Source organism: Vanellus vanellus, assembly GCF_965231255.1.
Source record: "Vanellus vanellus genome assembly, chromosome: 7".
NCBI lineage: Eukaryota > Metazoa > Chordata > Aves > Charadriiformes > Charadriidae > Vanellus > Vanellus vanellus.
Genome location: NC_138912.1, coordinates 15,193,805 through 15,214,059, shown reverse-complemented (window position 1 = coordinate 15,214,059; position 20,255 = coordinate 15,193,805). Strand labels below are relative to the sequence as shown.

Below are 20,255 nucleotides of genomic sequence, written 5' to 3'. Positions count from 1 at the left end.
ACCATTACAAAAAAATGAGGATTGTAAAAATAATTCCAAGATTTTGAAGGATTTCCTAAGTGCCCTGGGCTGCTAACCTGACTGCTGCCATCAGCAAAATAGGGGAGCAATTAATTTACAATTTAGAGATTAAACATAGAAAAATGCCTGTAAATACGGTTTTCTGGAAAGCCGCCTTGACAGCCTGTCCTTTTGGCTTTGGATGAGACTATCAGTCTGACCTATTGGCTATACAAAAATGTGTAAGTTGTCGGGTTTAGAGCTATACCATGATTAAAAAAAAGAATCCGTGGTGTTATCTGGAATCAACAGGGCATGTATAACCTGGCTTCAGGTAGGGGTCCCTGGCAGACCAGCCTCGGGGTGACTGTGACTCGGCAGGCCAAAGAAGCTCTGAAATTGTGTGGAAGGACCTCACTGATGGGACCTTGGGAAGGACCTGCTGAAAACACAACCAAGATGCTGTTTAATCCCACCCCTGCATAGCCCTCTTCCGCAATTACTTAAAATTACTTTCTCAAAATCCCCTAACAGCCCATGCCAGGAGGTTTGCAGCAATTAGCTCCTGCTATCAAAGAGCCTTCCCAGTGGGAATGGAAGAGCAGATGGGATGGGGGGGTCCTACCTGCAAACCTTTTCATTAAAAGGTCATGAGTCCCTGCTGCGGCCTTTCAGCTTGCCTGGGGAGAGAGGCGCCCACAGTGAGGTCCCCCCTCTGGCATGCATATGGAAAAAGGCCACAGCTAAATGCCACTGCATTTGCATAGCACTATTTTTGTTTTTTTCAAATTCTCAGCATTTCTGGGAGGAAGCGGCTAAGAGGACTTGACTTTGATTTTGAACATTAGAGTAGGGGTCCTCACCAGGCTGTGGACCTGGGGGTGTCTTGTCTATCTGGCTTTGCTTGTGTGTGCACAGCCTTGGGGTTTTTAGCCCCCAAGCCATGAAAAGAAGAGGTCCTGCAGCCCCATACCACGTGAGAAACCCCCAAACAATCTGTCCAACACGGGGCTGGGTGGTTTGGTGATTGTAGAGATGGGCCAAATCCCCTCTCCCAGTGTGAAGCTCTGCAGCACCGGTGTCCTCCCTGTGCGGGCAGGGAGGGTGCCATGAGGGCAGGAGCCATAAGCTGTGGTGTTCCGGTTCACCCCGAGGTGAAAGAGAAGTGATTCCCGAGTCCCTGCTTGCTGTGGTTAGCCGGGAGTCACTGTGGCCCAGGGGCATTTGTCACCTGCCTAGGGGAGCAGACCTGCAGAACTCCCCCAGGAGTTCCCCCGAATGAGGTTTGGGACCTGGAAGGATTTCTGGCTACAGCCCCCGGAGCACCGTGCTCTGCTCCCCACCATATTGGGTTGTCCTGCACAGCCCTCTCTACTCTTCCATTTTTCCAGTCGCTTAGATAGAAGGGAGGCTGGTTTACCTCCTCTAAAGGGTCACCCTGAACCCAAAACGCGATCCCAGCTGCCATGGGCCATACTGGATGCTCCCACGGCTGTTCGTCTCCGGCTGTCTGGGATGCTAAACTGCATCCTGCGCAGTATATTGCTCATCGCTGACGGGACGTGGACCCGTGATGGCCGGGCCGTGGGGGGCTTTATTGCCCCAGCCGGGACTGCGGCACAGCAGCCGAGGCCTCGGAAGCAGCCCGGCTCTCGGAGCGGCGGGACAGTCGGCACACACTGAAATGAAAAGTCTGTCCCTGAATCGGGGCCCGTCAGCTCTCCGTGCACCCACGCGGGAAGGACGAGCGGAGCGGGGCGCCTGGGGAGGTTCTGACCGTCGCCGGTGGGAGCTCCGGAGCCCCGGCCCCACTCCTGCCGAGCCTCGGCGTGGGGTCTGTCCCGTTGCACGGGGCTGGAGGTGCTCTGGGGCGGCTGAGCGAAAGGAGGAGATGAGGGAGCGGAGCGCGGCTCGTCCGTGTTTAATGTGTACTGTTTACTGTTCCATGTTTAATTTCGCCCGCAGGAACGTCAAAGCCGAGGGAACGCCGAGGCGCGGGGCGGGGGGGTCCCCCGGGGGCCGGAGCGCGGCGGCTGAACCTTGTGTGTACCGCACCGGCGGCAGCTCGGGGCAGAGCGGGAAGCGGGCACGGCCGGACGGTGCCGGGAGAGCCGCCGCCGCCGCCGGCCGCTAGCAGCCCCAGTGCCGAACACGCGGCCGGCCGGGAGATGGGCGCAGGCGGGAGGGCGGGGAGACGCTCCCCGCCGGGCCGGGCTGCGCCGCGCGGGGCCGCCAGAGGGCGCTGCGCGACCGCCCACCTGTGAGGCCGGGGGGACGCGGGGTGGCGCACCGGGGCCGCTGCGGCGGGAGCGAGAGGCGCGGCGGGTGCGTGGGCAGCGGCAGCCGCAGCGAGCCGGGCAGGGGGGGCGGGGGGAGCGCGGTCCCGTCCGTCCCGGCTCGGCACGGCCCGGCCGCCCCCGTCCCCCGGCGTGGGGGCTCGCGTGCCGCCCCGCCGAGCGCCGCACGCGCCATCCCCAGCCCGCCGGGCCGCACCGCGCCCCCATTGGTCGCGCCCCTCCGAGGCTCCGCCCCGCCGGCCCCCAACTCCGTCATCATTGGTCGTGGCCGGGCGGCCGGTCCCGCCCCCGCGCGCCTGGCGTACACACCGGAGTCACGCGCCCCCCGGGCTGGGGAGGCGGGCGCCGAGCGGCGGGGCGGGGCCGGGGCGCCATTGGCGGGGGGGCGGGCGCTGATTGGCGGCGCGCGGCGCCGGCCCCGCCCCCGCCAGGCGGGCGGGGAGGGGCGGGGAGGGCAGCGGCTTGAGGCGGTGCTCGGCTTGACCCGGCCCGGCAGTCGCCGCCTGTCGGGTCCCGCGGGCAGCCGTGCCCGCCGCCTCGCCCGCCGCCGCGCCCGCCGCCGCCGCCACCGCCGCCGGGGGAGCCGGGGCACGCCGCAGGCGCTGCGCGGCGATGCGGGGCCGCGGCGGCGCCGAGCCCTGACTAAAGATGGCCGCGCTGCCCGGTGGGAACATGGCGGGGGGCGGCCGGGGGGCGCGGGTAGTGCTGCTGCTGCTGCTCGGCGGCTGCCTGGGCCGGCGGCCCCCGGCCGCCGCCGCCGCCGCGCCGCCCGCCGCCGCCGTCGTCCCCCCCTCGGTGGCGGCGGCGGCGGAGGAGACGGTGATCATCGGCCTGCGGCTGGAGGACACGGACGACGTCTCCTTCATGGAGGGGGGCGCGCTGCGGGTGAGCGAGCGGACGCGGGTGAAGCTGCGGGTCTACGGGCAGAACATCAACAACGAGACCTGGTCGCGCATCGCCTTCACGGAGCACGAGCGGCGGCGGGGCGGGCGGGCGGCGGCGGGGGCGGCGGGGCGCGGCGGCGGCGGGGGCGGCGGCGGGTTGGCGGGCGGCGGCGCCCCGCAGCGCTGCGGCATCCGCACCTCGGACATCATCATCCTGCCGCACATCGTGCTCAACCGCCGCACCTCGGGCATCATCGAGATCGAGATCAAGCCCCTGCGCAAGACGGAGAAGAGCAAGTCCTACTACCTGTGCACCTCCGTCTCAGCTCCCGCCGCCGCCGCCCTGGGGCCCGGGGCTACCGGAGGGCTGGCGGGCGCCGAGGGGCCAGCCGGGCCCCCGCCCTGGGGTGAGACCACCTGGATCTACCACGACGGCGAGGACACCAAGATGATCGTGGGCGAGGAGAAGAAGTTCCTGCTGCCCTTCTGGCTGCAGGTCATCTTCATCTCCCTCCTCCTCTGCCTCTCGGGCATGTTCAGCGGCCTCAACCTGGGCCTCATGGCCCTGGACCCCATGGAGCTGCGCATCGTGCAGAACTGCGGCACGGACAAAGAGAAGAACTATGCCAAGCGCATCGAGCCCGTGCGCCGCCAGGGCAACTACCTGCTCTGCTCCCTCCTGCTGGGCAACGTCCTGGTCAACACCACGCTTACCATCCTGCTGGATGACATTGCCGGCTCCGGGCTGGTGGCCGTGGTGGTCTCCACCATCGGTATCGTCATCTTCGGCGAGATCGTGCCGCAGGCCATTTGTTCTCGGCACGGCCTGGCCGTGGGCGCCAACACCATCTTCCTCACCAAGTTTTTCATGATGATGACCTTTCCGGCCTCCTACCCCGTCAGCAAGTTGCTGGACTGTGTCCTGGGCCAGGAGATCGGCACGGTCTATAACCGTGAGAAGTTGTTGGAGATGCTGCGGGTCACCGACCCTTACAATGATCTAGTCAAGGAGGAGCTCAACATTATTCAAGGAGCCCTGGAGCTGCGCACCAAGACTGTGGAGGATGTGATGACTCCACTCCGAGACTGCTTCATGATTGCTGCTGAGGCTGTGCTCGACTTCAACACTATGTCTGAGATCATGGAGAGCGGTTATACCCGTATCCCCGTTTTCGAGGGTGACCGTTCCAACATCGTGGACCTGCTCTTCGTTAAGGACCTGGCTTTTGTGGACCCTGATGACTGCACTCCGCTCAAGACCATCACCCGCTTCTACAACCACCCGCTGCACTTTGTCTTCAATGACACCAAGCTCGATGCCATGCTGGAGGAGTTCAAGAAAGGTGGGCTCGTGCCCGTGGCGGGTTGGGAGGTGCTGCTGGGTGATGGTCAGCATCTACCCTCTTGAGGCGAGGGAACTCTGCAGAGAGGCCCCTTGGTTGGGTTCCTGGTGGTGGAGGGGTTTGGGAAGGTGCATTTGGGACAGAGTGGCCAGTATTTAGGCATCTGCCAGATCTGCCTGTTCCCTGGGCCAGAAAACTGATACGCGGCTGGTATGTGCCCCCGGCCTCTTTTCCCCACTGCACTGGGATGTGTGTGTGGGCATGGTGCCAAGCAAGGTTGTTTTCTTTCTTGCTTTTTCCACTCATCTATCTGTTATAGTGAGAACCGCTGACGGGAATCCGCACCCGTTACTTGGCTGTGTCTTCGCCGTGCTTTTTCAGCTGGCCTGACAGTGAGGAGCGGGTGGGCTGCTCGGGTAGGTCACCCGTATCTTTCAGGCTTAGTGCGCACACACGTGCTGAGATAAACAAGGCATTTTTGCTCCATTCATAGGCTCAGGCCGCTGACCTCAGCTATGTACTTGTGTTCCAGTCATTTTGATTGACGGTTTGATCTTGTAACTCATAGTTTCAGAGTCTTAAATTATATTCGAAAGCACTTGTTGGTGCTGCACTTCAGAGTTACAGGTCTTTTTCCCTAGGCTTCCCTCCGCCCTCAGGACTGGGGGCTCACCAACGACCTGACCCTTTCTACCTCTCTGGTGTAGTGTGCGTATTAGCTGCATCAGAACGGGACTGAGGCTTTCCAGCCCTGTCTTAATTGTAGGAGGTGTTGACCCGACAAATGCATCTTTGTCTCTGTTAGAAGCTTTTGCTTATGAAGAAGGAAAAAACTTTTATTTTTCTTTTTTTTTTTTTCCGCTTTTTAAATCTGTTCTCACTGCAGGTCAGATAATAATGCTATATGGCCTGTGCAGGGAGGTGCTTTCAAAGAAATAGTTAAATGAAATTTCAAACAGATTGGATGTGTGGATTCCCGTGCTGGAAAACTGAAGGCAGTGGGAATGCCACGGAGCTGATCGTACCTGGGGAGACCTGATCAAAGTACTGCCGAGCAGCTGAGTCCCTGGGAGATGGTCTGGCTGAAAGAGGAGTTCTGTACAGCTGCACTGACCCCACAGTTCAGCTAACGGGGAATATTTGAATTCACCTTTATCAACTGCGAAAGTTACCTTGTGAAGAACTTTGTAAACTGACGAATGGTCTTTCTAGGTAATAAATTTAAATTACCACTTAAATTTCAGGTGCTTTTTTGTCCACATGCTGAGACAGCATGGCACTTGATCTCTTTCTTCCTGCTTAACTCAATTTGGGGGTTTTGGAGGGTTACCCTGTTGGTTTACTCATCTTTATTTCATCTTCACGAATAGAAGGTGAACATACTCCTGCTTTTTACTGACCAGTGCAGCAGTGGTTTTCTTTATCTCTTTCTGCCTCTGTGTAGCGATGGGGAAATCTTCCTTGGGTTTGGAGCTGTTAAAGGAGAGATGAGGGAGAGCCTCCCTTGGCTGCAGGATCTGGGAAATTCAATTATGTCACTTAACTGTAGGCTGGTTAAGATGGATTTCGCTGCATGTGTGGGTGTAGGACTGTTGTGTGTCGTTCCCGTTCTGCCCCCCCCCCCCCCGCCCCCTGTTATTTGGGCTCAAGATAACATGATGGGGTTTTTGACCTGTAGAAAGACTTTATTTTTTTCTAGTTGTGTTTATAGAAATGTGTCCGAAGAAATGAATATTATGTTGGTTGCTTTATTTCCCATTTGAAAGAGATGAATTGCACTCTTGTGTGTTAATATAGGAGTAATTTTATTTAATAGCTGGGAGAATTAGGTGTGCGTTTTAATCCTGCAAGTGGGGCTAAGCCAAATATGCCTCCTTACAGTTTCTGAAACTTGTGCTTAAAATAGGCTGCTTAAAAATGCTTCTGGGTGTCTTGGAAGGTGCAGAACCAGAGTTCTCTTTCCCTGGTAGCCAGAGGACTTCCCTTGCCTGTACTAGGAAATGTCCCGGTAGCACAAGTTTAGGATGACTTCCTAACATGTGTGTTCCCTCCTGAGATCGCTGTGTCCTGGAGTAGTCTCTGTAGTTGTGAATTAATTCAGGGTAGTCTGATCATACATGTTTACTCCAGAATAGCTATGCTGGTTGGTCTGTATTGACAAGCCCTGGTGTTAGGACCAGCTCTGTCCTAACTGGTTTCTCTTTAAAAAGTGCAGATATGGTGGAAATAAATGGCTTACTTTGTGTCCTTTGAAATGAATGTAAATAACTGATAGCTTGCTTGATCTGGCATCGTGTGATGTCTTTTGCAAGAGTTCTTCAAACTTTCTTCTTCAGAGCACCCTTGCCAGATTCCCGTGAGAATGTACAAATTAAGGATGAGAATCAAATTGCATGTTGCTCTCTGGTAGAGTGTTGAAAATAAATAAGCTTACAGTTTTTAATCATTCCCTTCCCACCACGGTGACCTTCCGCCGCAGTTAGGCTTGCTTCAAAACTCACGTGTATGTCTCTTTTTCCACCCAGGTCCCTGCTACCGCCGTCCGGGGCAACGCACAGCTCGTGTGATAGTGCTGGCAGTTGAATACTTCAATTGGTTTAAGGAGAGAGGCCTGTTATTTTTATTTTTTTTTAAAAGAAGTTTGGTAATTAGCTGGGTAGGTGGGGTTTTGAAGCTCACTTTCTGGGCAGGAACAAAACATTCTTAAGCTAAACATGGAATTGAGGCTTTCAAGGAGGAGACTGAAAGCGAAGCACGGCAGAATATATGTCCTTAATGTTGTTGAGGAAGATGAAATGGGTAGTTCTGCACTTGTTCTGGTGCTTAGGCTGAACAGCTGGAGGGTTTGGTATTGGGCCTATTATTAATGTTCTTTGCCCACAATTGCAAAATAAGTACCTGTTTCACTTCTATGCTGCCAGGCAAGACACTTAAAATTGAGAGAGCTGCAGCACATTCCCGCTCCCCTGTTGCTCTAATATTTTAAAGTGTGAATGAACATGATTTCTGAAGCAGTCTACAAAAAAAGCTTCTCTTCTAAAAAGCATTGTTTGCCTACAAATAATAAATAAATAGCTTTTGAAAGAGGGGCAATTTTCTATTACCATTGTCAGACCTTACACTTCAAACTGTCAAATCTGTTTGCTTACAAGTTGAGCACACTGAGTGTTTAACTTATTTGAATTCAGTCATTCAAACTTAATGCGAGGAAGTGTAAGGTACCCTTTATACTGGCCTAGGAAATGACCTGCCTGACTTTGCTCAGCGCGGAGAGATATCTCGTTTGAAATAAGTCCACTCCCAGCCAATCTGATGTTGGCTACTGCTGTAAAGGGGAGCAAAGCGTTACCTGTTCCAGGACTGAGCTGTGTCCTGGCTCCGAAGCTGCGACAGGGAGTGAATGAGCGACAAAGTAATTTTTGGAAAGAAGCTAGTGAACTGTCTCCACTGATCTCCTCTTTGTTGTTGACAAATGTGTAGGCTTGCTCCCCCCCCCCCCCCCACCCCCCCTCCCTCCTTTTTGACAGTTTTCCTAGGTCTCTGTTCAAATGCTCTCTGGCACTTGCTCTTGGTGTTTTTCACAGGCAGATCTCTGCATGTGTGATCCTAAATCCAAAGCGTTCTATTTCTAGCACCCTGCCTGCCAGAGCTGCAAGCTTGAAAAGCCTCATGTTGTAATACTAATATTTTAAGATTGGCCCAGTTTCTGTGAGCCTTTGTACGGCTGCTTTCCTGGTGGCCTGGATGGTTTCGGAGGGCAGCGATTTCCCAGTCTGAGTCCTCCTTATCTGGGGACTTTGAATAATGTGTTTTGATCTTATTTATATCTGTCTCCACTATTATGATATACTAAAGATCAAAGTTAATAACCTGTTACAAAGAAGTCACAGTAACTGTGTGCAGCAGTTCTGAGCTCTTATTTTCTGAATCACATGGCAGCCTTGAGAAAATTCCTAGATTCCTTATTAAAATCATTGCCAACTGGACCTTAAAGGGTTTTTCTTCCCTAAAAACTTTGTCAGCTTTAACTTGATGATCTTCCCTTCATGCTCTGTTGGTCTTGTATTTTCTGTTTTTAATAGTGTGTATGTTTGGTGGCTATGTTTAGTGTGGACATAGGGCCTAGAGAAAAACTTTGTCCATTTATTTTCTAGTTCCTCTTCCCCGCTCCAAAGAAAACCAAGCCCCAGCAACCTGAAACCTAAACCCCTTACTTCTGAGGGAGCAGAGGAGAATGCCTAGACCTACTTACTCCTTTTTTGAGCACATAGATCCTGGTTTTGGAAGCAGGTGTGACAGCAAGTGATTGGTAGCCCAGGGATCCAAAGTTCTGCATTACTGTTGTTGGTCTGAGGTTGTTTTTTTCTGGTCACTTATCTTTCTGGTACAGCTCTGTCCCAGGCTTGTAGGTGGCTGCTTTCCTGGTCCTTTTGGGGTTTTATGGGTTCCCATCCTGCTGAATCTGAGTCCAGACTTCCCATGAATAACCTTTATTTAATGGATCTGAATGCTCACTTCCTAGTTTATCTAACAGGTTGTCTGTCTCCTGAGCCTTTTTTCTGTGTAAGCCTGTGACTGTAGCATTACGAGAAACTGGAAGAAACTACATAAATCCCTCCTGGGATTATCAAAGGCATGTAAAACTCCTTCTTGGAAAACAATATCGTTTTCAAGGCTGCTTGGCTAACAAAAGGCGCCTCCCCTGATCCTTTCGGGGAAATTCATATAAAGGGAAAGGTGCTAAGGATGTCCAGCGTGGAGACTTTTCTGTGTGAAGACAGTAGGGGAGTGGTAGGTGGGAGGGAATTTGCCACCAAGATACAGAAGACTTAGCATGATATGCCTGTGGATCTGTTCCCTGAACGAAAATCGCATGTGGGGGTGGGGGTTGCCTCGTGACAAGCTGTTTCTTGGCTGTCTGACAGTGCAGCACCCGCAGGTACTGCGCTGCCAAAAGCTTTGCTGGCCTTGCTCAGCTCCTGGGGGATGTGTGCTCGTTCCACTGGAGAGGAGCGGATGTGGGTTACTGCAGGCAGCCCTGCTGCTGGTATGCTGAGGGGGAGGCGTTAAGGGGAATGCATCAGAGAACAGCTCCAGTTCTTCTTGGGCTCCCTACCATGAAGCATTTTAGGGACCAGGAGAAGAAGAGATGCTGCTGGGGAGCAGCAGTGCTTCTTCACCCTGGCCTTGGTGAGGAGCCCAGCTGGAGGCTCCATTCTCCTGTTGAGAGTAGAAAGAAACGTGGTTCAGGTGGCTGGCAGGGAGAAGAGTAAGTGAATTAAATGGCTTAAGCAGTAGAGGTTTGAATCTGATGCTTGTGTTTGGTATCATTCTTGGATTGCTTTTTAACCGATTGCTTGCAACTTTTGTCATTCAACAAAGACAAGAAAGTTGCCTTTTCCTCCCCTCAACTGTTTACTAAGTTAGCAAATGCTTTCCTGCGCTGAAGCTGATGGGGGTGAATTCTACCACGAGCGAACCATGTTCCTATCTGCTTTCTCTGTGTCTGTAAAGGTTGTCTGTAATAGGCACAGATGTAAAGTTCAGGTCAGTCTGTGCAGCCAGCAGCATTTCATGGCCAGCTTTGGAGCAGAATAGAGAGAAGAGGCAGAATGTCAACTTCTGAGCAGGTTCAGTAGTGTAGGAAAATTATTAGGTAGTTTAACCATTGCAATATTCTTCCAGGGCTGAGATTTTTCTTGAGTTTCAGTATTTCTCTGCCAACATGAGGTTCTGAGGAGCACAACACTTTCTTGGTGACCTTTGGTTGGCTCTAAGGCTGTAAGAACAATGGTAGTGAATACTCTGCAGTAGTACGTGTCTAACAAAGGCTATGGCTGCTTAGAGAAAGTATTAGAAAACAGCAAATTTATTTTGTTCCCCCCAGAAACTGTCAGTAGAGCTCATCAGGCTGCGATTCAAGTAGTTCCGGAACTAAAGATACAGTCTTTATTAAATAGCCCTAGGTGCCTATTTCTTTCTGTGAGTGTGTCTAACACTGAGCCTTTGTCAGCTCTTGCACGTAGACAAACAGCAATAGTGGGGTATCTTCCTGTCAGTAGCTTTGTAGTGCTGGTAGCAGAAAGCAGTGGATCTGAAGGTTGCATTTCTGATTGGATGGCTTCATACAGACGTCACAAAGGTAAGTTTTGTTTTGGCAGGCTGTGATGTCACTCGAGCTGGTAAATGAGGGAGTTAGCCACCTCACACCTCCCTTTTTTCATTGAAGGAATCATTATAGTGAGTGGGCGTACTGGGGGGTTACTAGGTCACTTAGCTTGGACCATCAATGACATTAAACTGTAGACCAGATGTACTCATCTTCCTGCTGTTGACTAGTGTCCCATTTTGTCTTGCTCACTCGGAGGGCAGACATTCTAATGCACAGGAATTAAGACCTGGAGAATCTGAAGTCTCACTACTTCACCTTTTCTAAGCACTTTGCAATGTATGCTTAATATCAAGAGTCGTAAGTCAATCTTACAGCTTCTTAGGCACCATCAAGTAGGCCTAGAGTGAAAGGAGTGGCTGAGCAGTGTGTGGAATGAGTCTATGTTTCACCCTGCTGTGCTTTTTCCATTAATACTTAACAAGAGCTCACTTTTTCATTAGCTTATGTGCCTCTGCAGAACTGCGGTGCAGTTGCCAGTTTAGATATACCAATTGCACTTCGAGTATTGAGTCCCTCCCAATTTCACTAATGGAGCTTGTAAAACTAGCCCTCAACACAGAGTACTCCAGTACTTTGAACTATACCCTGGTGAGCATGACCTGGCAGTCTTGTTAATTTGACAAGGTCCTGAAATACGGCCTACCAGCTACAAACAGGAGTGTAAATACTTGGTGCTAATAAGCTACAGCCAACAGCGCACAGCTAACAGTCCCAGATCAGGTGGTTGATCCAGCCTGACTCCTGCCAAGGTCACCGAGTCATTTTAGGACTAGCGATGGGTTTTTGTTTCACTTTTCAACAACATATAATCATAGAAAAAGAGATGCGTAAATCTGTCATTAATCTTCTGGTGGAATCCACCTTTTCTCTTGGCTTAAAAATCAGCATGGCCCAATAGTTGCTGGCAGAAGAAGCTATGCTGGGAATAAACTAGGGCGAAGTGTGATGGTATAAAAAGCATCTGTGAGAAAAGCATGAAAAGTAAAGCTGGTTACGGAACTATAAGGGAACAAGATGACCTAGTCACCTCAATGTAGGTCTTCTTACAGAGAGGTAGGTGTAAGGAAGTTAAAGGAATGGCCTGGAACAGGTAGGTTGAGAAGCCCCTTGATGTTCTAAATAGCTTTTTGTACAACACGGAGTAATGAAGTTCTGATTCTTCAAAACATACTGTTAGGAGTTGAGGCAGAAAAACTAAAGTCTACTAAAAGATTTCCCATAGCTTCTTAAAAAAACCCAACAAACCCCAAAACATTAACCTACAAAAAACCTACCGAAAACCCTGCTAATGTTATGACTCCAGGGTATGCAACCGTACTGTCTTTCACAAAGTGGATTTGCTATTTGACACTCCAACTGGAAGTTGCAATATTAGAAGGATAGATGGCAGAGAGATCCATCCTGCTTGGAGAGAAACTGGATGTTCTTTTGACTTGCCACTGGAGTTGCATGTACCATATAGGCTTAAGACAGTGGCCAGTTCAGCTTATCTTTCCATTCCTGGTACCCAATAACAAAGAGGCTTTGACTCTTTCTGAACTTGTCTCCAATAACTCTTTCCTTTTTTGTCCCCCTTTACTCAAAAGGGCTCTCTTCCCTGTTTATGGCTCTGTCTGTAGTAGCTTTCCACTCTGGAGGGTCATGAGTAGGGGCCCTTGGAGACCTTCGAGCCATTGTTATCGTGTTTTGTGTTTAAAAGTTGCCTGGGAGTCTTCCAGAATTTTGGTAGGCAGACAGTTTTCACTGAAGAGAATAATGATTTTCAGGATTTGCCGCACTTCCGTGTTGTCTGTGGGGCATCATATGGACTGTCAGTCTTTGACGACTGTGTTATTTTAGTACACAGCCTGTAAATGCGAAATGTTTCTTTGTCTGGGTTGGCTGGCACATTGGAAATTAGGATTCTTACATGGGGGTTTGTGGTTATCTTTGTGATTTAAAAACATGAGTTTGTCTTGCTCTTTACCTACTGGTGATGATACCTGCTTGAGAGGACTAACAAAAGAATAGTAGAAAAGCAACTTGTCTTGTAACCAACTCGTCTTAAAATACCCAAGCCCTAGATTGAACAGAAACCTCAAAGTTTGGCAAGCTTGCGTGAATGGGACTTACTTGTCTCTTTGTGTTGAAGCATTTTGCTTGTAGACTGTTGGGTATAATTTCAATGTTTTGAATATGAAGCAACAGCCCTTCTCATCAAGGAATTTTACTTTGAAGGGCAGAGCGAGTGTGATGCCTGTCAATCTGGGAGCTGAAACCTGATGATTATTGAGGCCTCAAGAGTTACAAGTTAACGCTGTTCTGCTACTAATTAACCAAGCAAGAGGTTTGCTCCAGCCAAAGGAGCTGGGGCCAGGAGATGAGCACATACGTTGAGTACAAAAGATCTGTATAGTTTTGTTTTCTGTAATGCTTTCCGTTGGGATTGCACCATTCTTTTGCTGGCAGTCCTAAAAGGATTCACTCTTCAAAGGAGAGTGGTGTTGTAACATCGCTTTCTGCAGGGTGAACCATGCCATCAAGACCGGGATCCTACTTGCTTGAGGTTCTGTCTTGCAGCCAGTGTGAATGAAAGCCATTTGTTTTTTTGGTTGTGTATTTTGTTTTTTGGTTTGGTTTTTTGTGGTTTTTTTGTTTTTTTTTTGTTTTTTTTTTTTTTTTTTTTTTTTTAATAGTGAGTGGTTTATGGTGGTATAATCTCTTACAGTGGTATGATGGAGCCATCCATGACTGTTGATCTTTGTGGAGCTGAACAAGGCTTTATTTTCCCTACTTGTTGCCCTCATTACCCATGGACAAAATGCTTGACTGCCTTAGTTGGATACTGTGCTGGCAGCAAACAATTTTAAGAAGGATCTTGCCATTTCTGGTTTTCTTCCACCTCCTGCTTTCAGAAGATTGTCCCGCCTGCCCTTTGCACTGAGAGGTTCAAAGTGCAGCCCTTGGCCGAAACTGAGCCTGCAGGACCCCTTTTGATGCAGCAGTTATGTGAGGACGAGGGTGATCGGTTGCCCACTTCTATTGCTCGTCAATTGCTTGTCAGCAATTTATAGATTCCTACAAAAAAGGAAGCAAATCTGCCGGTGTGAACTTCTTGATTAAAAATTTACAATCTGGCATTGAAAGTATGTGTGGCTGTGGGTTTTAGGCAAGCTGCAGGCTTAGTTCTGCCTATCTAGTCTGGGACATCTTTCCATTGGAAGAGAGTACAGCTCTTATAGTTACAATTCCCATACACAGCAAGTGCAGACAGGGGCCTTCGGTTGATATTACAGGGCATCTAGTAAGAGGCTTCATTTAAATTTTGTGCTAGTTAATGTAGGCCTAAATTGTGAATTAGCGTTATTTAATAGCTCTAACTTGAATTCCAAGGGACATCACTAACTTCTTGCATCAAGGTGGATAAATTAGTGTGATATGTTTTGCTGTGTGAATTTGTGTGGGTTTTTTTCCCCTGCTGTGTAACTGAGGTATGTGTACAGATAAAACTTTTTGACTTTCAGCTTTTATTTTAGTGTTTTGATGTCATATGTGGCGAGGGGAGGAAGAAGCATCTCAAGATACCAGTTGTGTGAAGACTTGCTGCCTACGTCTTGCTTTTCCTCCGTCAGAGGAGAGGAGTAAGGGATGCCTTACTGCCGGAGGCTGGGGCAGTGGTCCTGTGAGTAGCTGACTCTATGGACTACATGACTGTAGTGGTATGGCATTTATGCTGCTCTTCAGTCTTTGTTGTATGCTAGTTCCCTGCCGCTATGGGCAATAACTTTTATCTTCTTGTTGATCTTCTAGTTTGCCTGGAGCCTTTTGGAGTGATTAAGCTTGAAAACACTGATAACTCCACAGCTAAATTCAAGAACTTCACACTGTTCACTGGGAGTACTTTCTTTTCTTCTCTTAGTGTTGAAGAATTGCTTGTGCTTTGTGAATAGGATTTCTCCCACAGAAATCAAAATCCCTATCAAAATCATTGTCTGTTTCTCTCTTAAAATCGTGTATTAAGCCTATGAGGAAAGGCTGAGAGAGCTGGGACTCTTTAGCCTGGAGAAGAGAAGGCTGAGGGGAGACCTTATTATGGCGTACAAGTATCTAAAGGGTGGGTTGAAGGAGGATGGAGCCAGGCTCTTTTCAATGGTTCCCAGTGACAGGATGAGGGGTAATGGGCACAAGATAGAACACAGGAAGTTCCGTTCAAATACACGGAAACACTTCTTTACGGTGAGGGTGACAGAGCACTGGCACAGGCTGCCCAGGGAGGTTGTGGAGTCCCCTTCTCTGGAGATTTTCAAGACCCGCCTGGATGCAGCCCTGAGTAATGTGCTCTGGGCAATCCTGCTTTAGCAGGGGAGTTGGACTAGATGATCTCTAGGGGTCCCTTCCAACTCTGAAAATTCTGTGATTCTGTGTACTTCAGACTCAACATCAGCTTTTAAAAGTTTGAGTGCTCACTTGAAAGAGAAATAAGAAACTTTCCTGTATCACACGTAGAGGAAAGCCTGCTTCTGTTCCTTCTGTACTAGTGTATTTGTGTTTTCCTATGACCCTTACAGAGATCACAACATGCTTAAAGCTTTATTCCCTTTCCATATGGGGGAGCCTGCCTCTCTATTGTAATCAGTACTGGCAGTTTTGTAGGTCTTTCTGTTTGGTTGACAAGGGCCCAGGGGGGATTACGATCACTAACGTGGAATTGCTTTGCCAGTAGCTTACTGGTTTAATCCAGCTTCCCTTGTATTATCTCAAGGCTCCCAAGGAGAACCTGGAAATTGAGAAGTTGCTCGGGTCACCCTGTAGGCAGTCTCAGTGGGGGGTGAAGCTTCCCAACGTGGGAATCCCCTGAGGTTACAGCTTGAGGAAGGCAGCTGGGGCAGTGAAAAAACTTAATTACCTGCATAATGGATGCAGTCTCCAAGAACTACAGCAATCTGTTGCTTGATGCCAATCGTAGGGTTGAACCTCTGAGAGCAGTTGTGTGTACAGCCAATGTTCAAGCAAATACAGTAGCTTTCTTTTTTTCCCTGCTTTCTCCAATGCCCCTGGGGCTAAGGGTGGGGATGAAGGTTTTCCTGTGCTGTGTGATGCATGGGAATCCCAGTCTCTCCACCTCTCTGCAGGGCTGCACCTGCTGTGCATATGATAAGAGGTCTACTGGAAGAGCTCTGATGTCAATGGCTCTATTCTGTTAATGGCTTTTTTTTTGCTTTTTCACAACAGCTGTTTTGAATTTTCCAGTTTTTGCTGTAATCCCTGAACAAGTGCTTTTTTTTTTTTTTTTTTTTTTGAGAGAGAGAGATTGGGGAAGGGTGTGGGGTGGAGGGAAGACACATACATTTGAGTAGTGAGGGCATTTTCATTTCTGATTCCTGGACTGAAAACTGGGTTTAAACTTGTTGCTTGCCTGCTGTTTGAACATGGTCCAGTGGTAAGAGGCTTTAATGCATTTCTTCTTTGTAAATCATCAACCTCACATCTTCCAGTAAAGGAAAGAATTTGGGAGTATAGCTTCCAAGAGTAATAACCCTCTCAGCCCCATGCAACGCACAGGCTTGAACCAAAAAGTTCCAAGGAAAATATTCAGAAAGGGGGAAGTTGTCTAGCTGTATCCTTGATGGTTTTGCATTTAAACTATTGGGCTTTGCAGAGAGAGCAGTATGCTATTTTTTTTCAGATAGACATGCAGTCATCCTGGAACTAATAACTTTGCTGGAATATCTTAATCCAAGCATAGAGTTAGAGAAATTAACAAAATGCTCTTATTTCCCAAGTTTGTATTGATGATGCTCTGTAGTTTGCCATTTTTCCTGCTATCCAATTAATCTCTGGCTGAAAACACACTTGGAAGTATTGGAGGCTGCATCCAGGTACACTGTTTTCTACTTGCGTCAGCCTCCTGATCAGTAGCAAGAGCTGAGTGCCTTGAAGTGCTTGAAAGGCTTAAAGGAGGATGCTGAGGTGAGAGCCACCATAAGGAAGCTGGTAAGCTCGGGGACTTGGGTAGCATTTATGCAGAGTCTGGGTCCACATTTATTTCCTCTGAAAAGCACTAAACCAGCAGCGTCCTGCCAGTTTTTAGAGGAAGCTTCAACATGAACATTCTTTCAGGAGCGAATTAAGTGCTTTAAACTCAACAAATGTGGTTATCTTAACCATCGTCTCCAGTGCTGCCGTTAGTAGTTGTGACAAGGAATGAATGTGCGCTGTGATTAAACATGTACTCCCACAGCCAGAGGCAGCATGCAGTTTCTAGGAGCAAGAACTCTTGCTGTGGTAATGCTTGTGAACAATTCTCCTTACAAAAGGAATTTTCATCTCTAAGTGTTTTCTGTGGCTTTGAGGATGACTGGGACATAAAAAAAATGAAGGTATGACTGGATGCAAAAATTCTTCCTGGTAGAAACAGATTATTTTATTAACCTCGCACAACTGAGTTTAAAGCATATAGGAGATACAATTTTCCTATTCCCATTTGTTTATTTCTTCCAAAATGGAAAATGATGTAAGGAAATCAAGGGCATAACTGCTTCAAGTGAGTTGAGAGTTGGGCAAGTATAAAGTGGAGGGTTTGATCTTTTGGATTTCCTAGTGCTGTCCAAAGTTTGCATGTAGACTGTGATGCCTTCTTCTTGGGCTCTGGTTACTCTGCTTGAGATTGAGGACTAATTTTTGTCCCCTTCCCTTGTATCAACTGAATGGTTTTGTGGGAGCCAGCAGGTTTCAGCTTTTCTCCTGTAATTTAAGGTAGGTAATAGGAGTTTGGTTTAATCTTCATGTTGTAGCTTCCTTGCATGATGATTGCAACTTTCTTCAGACTGACAGTCCCTCCAGTGACTCAGATTTTGTTTCTCTTGCCCTGAGGCCCTTGGCTGTCAGTGTCTTTAGTGTTCTCACTCTCCTTTCTGCAGATCAATGTGTAGTTCTCTTGGCACTGTTTGTCGGCAGAAGGTGAGGAAAATCAGAGAGAGACTGAGAGAGAGACTAGGAGACAGTAGCAACAGATGAGATGAGGCCATCCACTAGACAACTGTGTGGAGAAGCAGTTAAGGTGAATGCCCCAATGGTTAATTCCTTATAGCTTTATGGGTACTAAAATTGCTGCTGTAAAGTTCATTGTTGGGTACTTTCTGACCTCTTACTGATACAGGGGAGTTTAATCTGTTGTTTTTTCCTTACCATGTCAGAGGTGCAATTTATCCTTTTATCCTATGCTACTTGGCTTTTGTTTTGGTGGGTTTTTTTTTGTTGTTGTTTTTTTTTTTTTTTTTAAGTAATATCCAGTTTATGAGCTAAATATTTTTCTGTTTTGTTGGGCTGAAAACCTAGTAGGCAAGTCTTTTAAGTGGTGTGCCTGTTATTGCTTAAATTCCCAGTTTTGAGGGATATGCAAGTAGCGTGTTTTTTTGTTTGGGTTTGTTTTTTTTTTTTCCCCTTGTTGGTGATGAGGTGGTAACCAAAGTATGGTTAAAAACCTTGGCTCCCTCATGAGCCAGGAGATCTTGAGCTCTATCCCTGGTGCAGGTGGAAAGTTGTTCTTGCACCATGGACAGGTTGGTTACACCAGAGCCTAACAGAGCCGTGTTCCTCATTGTCGCCTGTTCCAAGGAGTCTTGGGCAAGCTGGGTAAGAGGGATCCAAGTCTGTTTTCACTGCTGGTGAAATCTGGGATGAAAAGAATGTCTGAGTTGGGCTTTTCCCCTTATTCCACGTGTGATGTTGTGATATGGGGAAATAACAGCGCCCCAACCTGCTGTTTGTCAACAGTTAAGGGAGTGTGGAAGATCTGTCCTTTTCATAGCCCAGCCCTGCTCTAGGGTGGTGCAGGCTACCTCCTTGGTATGCCACTCAATCTGTACTGCCTTTTCTGAGTGTAGTGACAGAGACTGGATTCTGCCACTGCTCTGATGGTTGTGTTGGCCCCCTGTGCCCATCAGGGTCGAGGCTGGACTCGCCTTCATGACACAGAACTGAAACAACCTGTGTCCTGTTGATACCATTATCATTATGTCTCTTCATGCTTCCGTTAATGACTGATGTCTGATTAAAGTGTCTGTTACTGTGGAAGCTCAGTGTTGGACTTGTAATCAAGGGTACCATTGTGTCGTGCTAGCATGAAGAGTTTTGCTGCAGTTATGATCATACTAATCTGTCTAGCTTCGTCCTGGTTCTTTGTTGTTTTCTATGACATAGGAAGTAGGAACAGGATGGAAAAACTGAGAATTTTGCTGCTTGTCCCATTCAGAAAATGGATTTGACTGGAACAGTGAAGACATGATCCATTTTCTCATCCCTCTTCTGGGGGTTAGGCTTGTGCGGGGAAGGGGTGGACAGGGACTAAGTTCATCCTTCTTCCCTTGACTGACTAAAAGAAGAGGTGAGTGAATGGTGTCCTCCAGTAAAGTGCGAATTCAGAAATCTCATTGGAAAAGTTGCTACCAGAAGTGACAGAAATCGATTTCTAGCTTGAGAAATTTACTTTTCCTTATTTTTTAATCCCTTTGTGTTGGAACAGGAAGTCAAAAGGAGTGATGGTAGAACTAGGTAGGGCAGCTTTTGAATGCTGCACAAGGAGGAGATGGAACTGTTGCAACCCTTGAGTTGTTAACCTTTTGAAGTCGCGTGGGGTAGATGTCTCATTACCCTTGCCCCAACACATGCACATTTTTACCTGTAACATACCAAGCAAATTGCCTTCTGCCTCAGAGATGGTGAAGGGTTGTTAAACCTGTTTGGCTTCGAGGCAGTCATTCTGGGGATTCTCTTTATCTGCACGCGTGAGGGTCAGGAGTCCTGCAGAAGCCACCCTCTTCTTCCCGTGTCTGATGTCCGCTCCACAGGACCAGCGCTTAAGGCAAAAGCTCCTGTGTTGGGTGAGGGGTTTCAGTAAGTGCTTACAGAAATAGCAGTAGATGGTCCCTCCAGGGGCAGGTAAGGGAGCTGCAATACTTGTGGGGAAATCTGCAGCCGCAATTAAACAAGCCAGTGACTTCTCGCAGTAGGGAGGGTGCTCGAGTACAACGTTTGAAGATTTTTATTAGAGAAATTGAACACTAAACTAGGTTAGCAGTTTGATTTTTAAATAGATATTAAATTCTTGAAGCCAGTTGTCATGTGTGTCTTATTTTCCTTATCAGAATAAGCTGGTTTTAACATAAGTGACTGACTGCATTAGTGTCTGTCAAAGTGCTGACTTCGGCATGAAAAAAACAGTTTACCTGCATCATGTGCACACAGATGCATCTTGACAGTGATTGTGTTTCTTAGTATATAGCACGTTTGTAGCAGGTGACAATAATACTGAACAAAGCTATGAGCATTTCTGTTTTGCTTCTATTTTGTTTTTCTTTTTTCTTTTCTTTCTTCTTTTCTTTCAGCTATTGCAAACTCCTACGAGATAGCTGAGACAAGCCTGGGTATGAGGGTGGTCGCGGAGAATCCAGAAGCTCTGGAAAGAGAGGGAAAGTGAGAGAACTGCAGTTGTTGAGTGCATGGGAGGAGGTTAAAGCATAAAATACAGAAAATGAAAACTGTCATAGAAAAATAAGAAAAAAGTGTAAAGAGTAAAACC

The 20,255-nt window shown here is 48.4% G+C and overlaps 1 protein-coding gene across 1 annotated transcript in view; it reads left to right on the top strand.

Moving 5' to 3' along the window:
• Positions 1 to 2,945: 2,945 nt before the first annotated feature.
• The window catches only part of CNNM2 (cyclin and CBS domain divalent metal cation transport mediator 2), a gene marked incomplete at its 5' end in the record, with an annotated part of 120,965 nt that continues 103,655 nt past the window's right edge, over positions 2,946 to 20,255 (top strand). The window contains one exon of the mRNA XM_082486303.1: positions 2,946 to 4,524. Coding sequence (XP_082342429.1) covers positions 2,946 to 4,524 — 1,579 coding nt within the window. The remainder of the gene's footprint in view (positions 4,525 to 20,255) is intronic.